This window comes from Sinocyclocheilus rhinocerous, unplaced genomic scaffold (assembly GCF_001515625.1).
Source record: "Sinocyclocheilus rhinocerous isolate Xijiao unplaced genomic scaffold, SAMN03320098_v1.1 scaffold890, whole genome shotgun sequence".
Classification (NCBI taxonomy): Eukaryota; Metazoa; Chordata; class Actinopteri; order Cypriniformes; family Cyprinidae; genus Sinocyclocheilus; species Sinocyclocheilus rhinocerous.
This window is the reverse complement of record NW_015637021.1, coordinates 344,061-348,196: the sequence shown is the minus strand read 5'-3', so window position 1 is coordinate 348,196 and position 4,136 is coordinate 344,061. Positions and strand designations below refer to the sequence as shown.

The 4,136-nt window shown below is 38.8% G+C and overlaps 1 protein-coding gene across 2 annotated transcripts in view; it reads left to right on the top strand.

The window, feature by feature from the left end:
• Window positions 1-4,136, top strand: part of LOC107748395 (tubulin monoglycylase TTLL3-like) — a 37,111-nt gene that overhangs the window by 24,456 nt on the left and 8,519 nt on the right. For both annotated transcript variants that reach the window (XM_016563170.1, XM_016563169.1), the window contains 5 exons: window positions 1,811-1,914; window positions 2,054-2,219; window positions 3,432-3,487; window positions 3,599-3,727; window positions 3,832-3,946. In XM_016563170.1, the coding sequence (XP_016418656.1) occupies window positions 1,811-1,914; window positions 2,054-2,219; window positions 3,432-3,487; window positions 3,599-3,727; window positions 3,832-3,946 (570 nt within the window). The remainder of the gene's footprint in view (window positions 1-1,810; window positions 1,915-2,053; window positions 2,220-3,431; window positions 3,488-3,598; window positions 3,728-3,831; window positions 3,947-4,136) is intronic.

The following is a 4,136-nucleotide window of genomic DNA, read 5'->3' as shown; positions in this document are numbered from 1 at the left end:
CTGCAAGTGCCACCCCCCACCCCACGCTTTCTAACTAAGCTAACACTCCCCCAACTAGAGTGTACGCTACCCTGAGGAAACATCCCAATGTGCATGCGAGATATTGTGGTTCTTTCTTCGGATGCATCTCCGCAAACAAATACCAAATACAGCAAATACCACCTAATACAGATAAACAAACCCTACAAAAATAAATCTACACATGTTGAACCACAGAATTAAGTGCTTTCAATAGTCTATGAACCAGAGAAAATAAGACATTAAGTTCCAGTACTTTGTACATATTCAAGCAGGTAATAGATGTTGTTTTACAAAAGCCATTGCCGTGGTTGGCAAATATCCTCCTTAATGTCGTAGTGATGGAAACAGATGACGAAGGCTCGCGGACGGCTACCTTCCTCAGGTTTTGGTGCAAGTGTACAATGAGCGCGAGCTAGGAGTGGAGGTTCAGGTAGGTCAAATATTTCCGCCAGAGCATCTGCCACGAACTTCGTTTGTTGTGGGCCTTCCACACCTTCCGGAATTCCCACCAAGTGAAGATTGGATCTGCAGGAACGACACTCGACAAGAAGTCGAGGCACTTAGCTTGCAGTAAAGTGATCTCTTTTTGAAGAGAAACAACCGTAGGCTCGAGCGAGTGAAGACTGGTCATCCATTCTGAGGTAGTGGTCTCTAGACTTATTAAGCGCTCACTCTGGGATTTGAGGTCTTCTTTCAAAGATGAAAATGTGTTGTGCATTTCTTCTCGTACCAGAGAAATTTTGCCTCGAATTTCATCAGCATGCGCATCAAATTTTGCATGAATTCCACTTTCAAGCCTGCTAATAGCAGCCATAATCGCTACACCCTCAGGCGTGAAAAGTTTACATTTACATTTAGTCATTTAGCAGTCGCTTTTATCCAAAGCGACTTACAAATGAGGACAATAAAAGCAGTCAAAACTAACAAAAGAGCAACAATATATAAGTGCAAATGACAAGTCTCGGTTAGCCTAACGCAGTACACGTAGCAAGGTGTATATATATATATATTATACACACACACACACACAAAGAAAAACTAGTAGATAGAATAGAAAAAATAGAAAGCTAGTGTTTGTTTGTTTTTTTTTGTTTTTTTTTTAATAAAAAAATAAATAAAAAAATAAAATAAAAAATAAAAAAGAAGATAAATATAAAGTAGAATTAAAATAGAATAGAAAGTGTTAGAGTTAGAGGGTCAAATAAAGGTGGAACAGGTGTGTTTTTAGTCGTTTCTTGAAGATTGTTAAGGACTCAGCTGCTCGGATTGATTTGGGCAGGGCATTCCACCAGGAGGGAACAGTTAATGTAAAAGTCAGTATGATTTTGTGACTCTTTGGGATGGCACAATAATGCGTCGTTCACTTGCAGAACGCAAGCTTCTAGAGGGTACATAACTCTGAAGTAATGAATTTAGGTAAATGGGTGCAGAGCCAGTGTTGGTTTTGTAGGCAAACATTAATGCCTTGAATTTAATGCGAGCAGCTACTGGTAGCCAGTGCAAATTGATGAACAGAGGTGTGACATGCGTTCTTTTCGGTTCATTAAAGATTAATCTTGCAGCGGCATTTTGGATTATACTAACATAAATAAAAAACTGTTGACATTATTAGATTGAATTCAAAACGTGATTTGGAGTCTTTCAGATAATGTTTTTATACGTTTATTTTCATGATATTTGTGAAGGCATTTTGAAAACTCAGCTATTGTCAAATGTACACACACAAGATAAACCCTGCTATTTATTTATTTATTTTTTGTAAAGCATGTCTATGTGCTGTATGTCACAGTGCCACCCTTGGAAGGAAGAGCTCGCTGTAATTATGTAAATCTGCCTCTGATTAATGGGGACAGACTGAAGACAGCTAAGACTCTAGTGGACAAGGCAATAAAGGTTAGGCTTCTAAAATCCTAAGGAATCATAGTAGAAGTAGTGCATGGAAGAACGCCAAATGATCTTGAATTTTAAACAACAAGGATGACATTGAGATCTCAATGAACATGCACTGTCTATTTTGTTACTTCTGATGTAGGAGAAGAAAGTGTTCTCTGTGCAAGGTCCATATCCTGTAATCCGTGCAGGCCTACGTGCAAGAGGATGGGTGGAGCGGCGGCTACCACAGCTCTCTGTCCCACGGCCTCGTCGACATGATCTTGAAACAGAAGCCACAGATGAGGGTGGCAGCAGTGATGATGATGGTGAGAGTATCTGAGAGAACTAAGATTAGACCCGTTCCATCACTCTGCATAGACACTTGATAAGGCTGGTCGGTTTCTGTGTGTGCACGTTAGCTATACACAGGGGACAAAATTGTACCCAGAAGTTAGTTACTGTCACAACATTCTGTTGGGCATGTCAGGGGATGTTTTAAAATGTAAAAAAAAAAATAAAAATAGCTATATTCAACTTTGTCTAGCACCCTTTTGCCAACCAGCAAGTGAAGTGACATGTGGCCAAGTATGGTGACCCATACTCAGAATTAGTGACCAGTGTCGTGGTATTGAAGGTGGAAGAGAGCGCTGTACATTCACTCCCCCCACCTACAATCCCTGCCGGTACGAGACTCAAACCCGCAACCTTTGGGTTACAAGTCCGACTCTCTAACCATTAGGCCACGACTTCCCCAAGGTATTTAGACATTTAGGTTTCTACCCCCTGAAAGTAATTATAATAAAACAACAGATGGGTATGGTATCTCTGCAATTAGATTAAAAAAAGTTACTACTTTTATTTATCAAGGACACATTAAATTGATCACAATTGACAGACATTTAAAATGTTACAATATATATATATTTCAAATAAATGTGTTTGTTTGAACTTTCTATTCATCAAAGAATGAAGGTTTTGACAAACATTTTAAAGCAGCACAACTGTTTTTAACTGGCAATAATAAGACAAAATGTTTCTTAAGCACCAAATTAGCATATTAGAATGATTTTAGAAGGAGCATAAGACACTGAGGAGTAGTAGTAATGGCTGCTGAAAATTAAGCCTTATCATCACAGGAATAAATTACAACTTAAAATATATTAAAATAGAAAACAGTTCATTTAAATAATACTTCAAAATATTGCAGTTTTTACTGTATTTTTAATAAAATAAATGCAGCCTTGATGAGCAAGAGACTTCTTTCCAAAACATTAAAAAATTCTTACCAACCCCAAATTTTTAAACAATATTGTAAACGTGTGTGTGTGTGTGTGTGTGTGAAGTATACTGTAAATGCTATGCTTCACAGCATCCTGTGTAACTGTTTAGTTAATGACCCACTGTAATCTAAAGCTCACTATGATAGTTTGAGTAGCTAACCTGACACCACTCATTCCAACAAACAGATGCCAGTGACATAGATCACGTTTTCTGTCCCTTGACTACTGTCTCACCACCTTCTCTGCTTCTTTATGCAGACTTAGGAGAGGAGGGAGAGAGGGACGATGAGGCAGATGATCTGTATGACCTAATGGTACGTTTAGAAACTGTGGAATTCCATTTCAGATAGTTGCCATAGCAGCTGGGTTTTTTAATGCGATTTGTCAACAGTGGACAGTCTCTGATTCTTATTTTAAATCCCTAGTCACGGTTGGTTCGCAATGAGACGGCATATTTCTACTGGACAACAAGGAGGGATTCAGTCGACTGTCGGTCTTTACGTAAAGACCAGATGACCAATCATTACGCAAAGGCGGGATCTTTCACCACCAAGGTTCATCACAAATTTCGACAAACAAAGCCATTGAAGCTAAAATTCTTCTACAGTATATTAAAACGTACTCATTACCTCTCATTTCGTAACTATGTCTTTTTCAGGTTGGTTTGTGTATGAGTTTGAGAAATCTGCAGTGGTTTGATGCAGCAGATCCCGATACATTCTTCCCACGCTGCTACAGACTGGGGGCGGAGGATGATAAACATGCTTTTATTGGTCAGTACTCTTAAAGGGGTGGTTGATTGCGATTTCACTTTTTTAACGTTAGTTAGTGTGTAATGTTGCTGTTTGAGCATAAACAATATCTGCAAAGTTACGAAGCTGAAAGTTCAATGCAAACAGAGATGTCGTCTTTTAAAATTCTGGCAGTTTAATGCCTACAAAAACAGCTGGTAGGGACTACAAC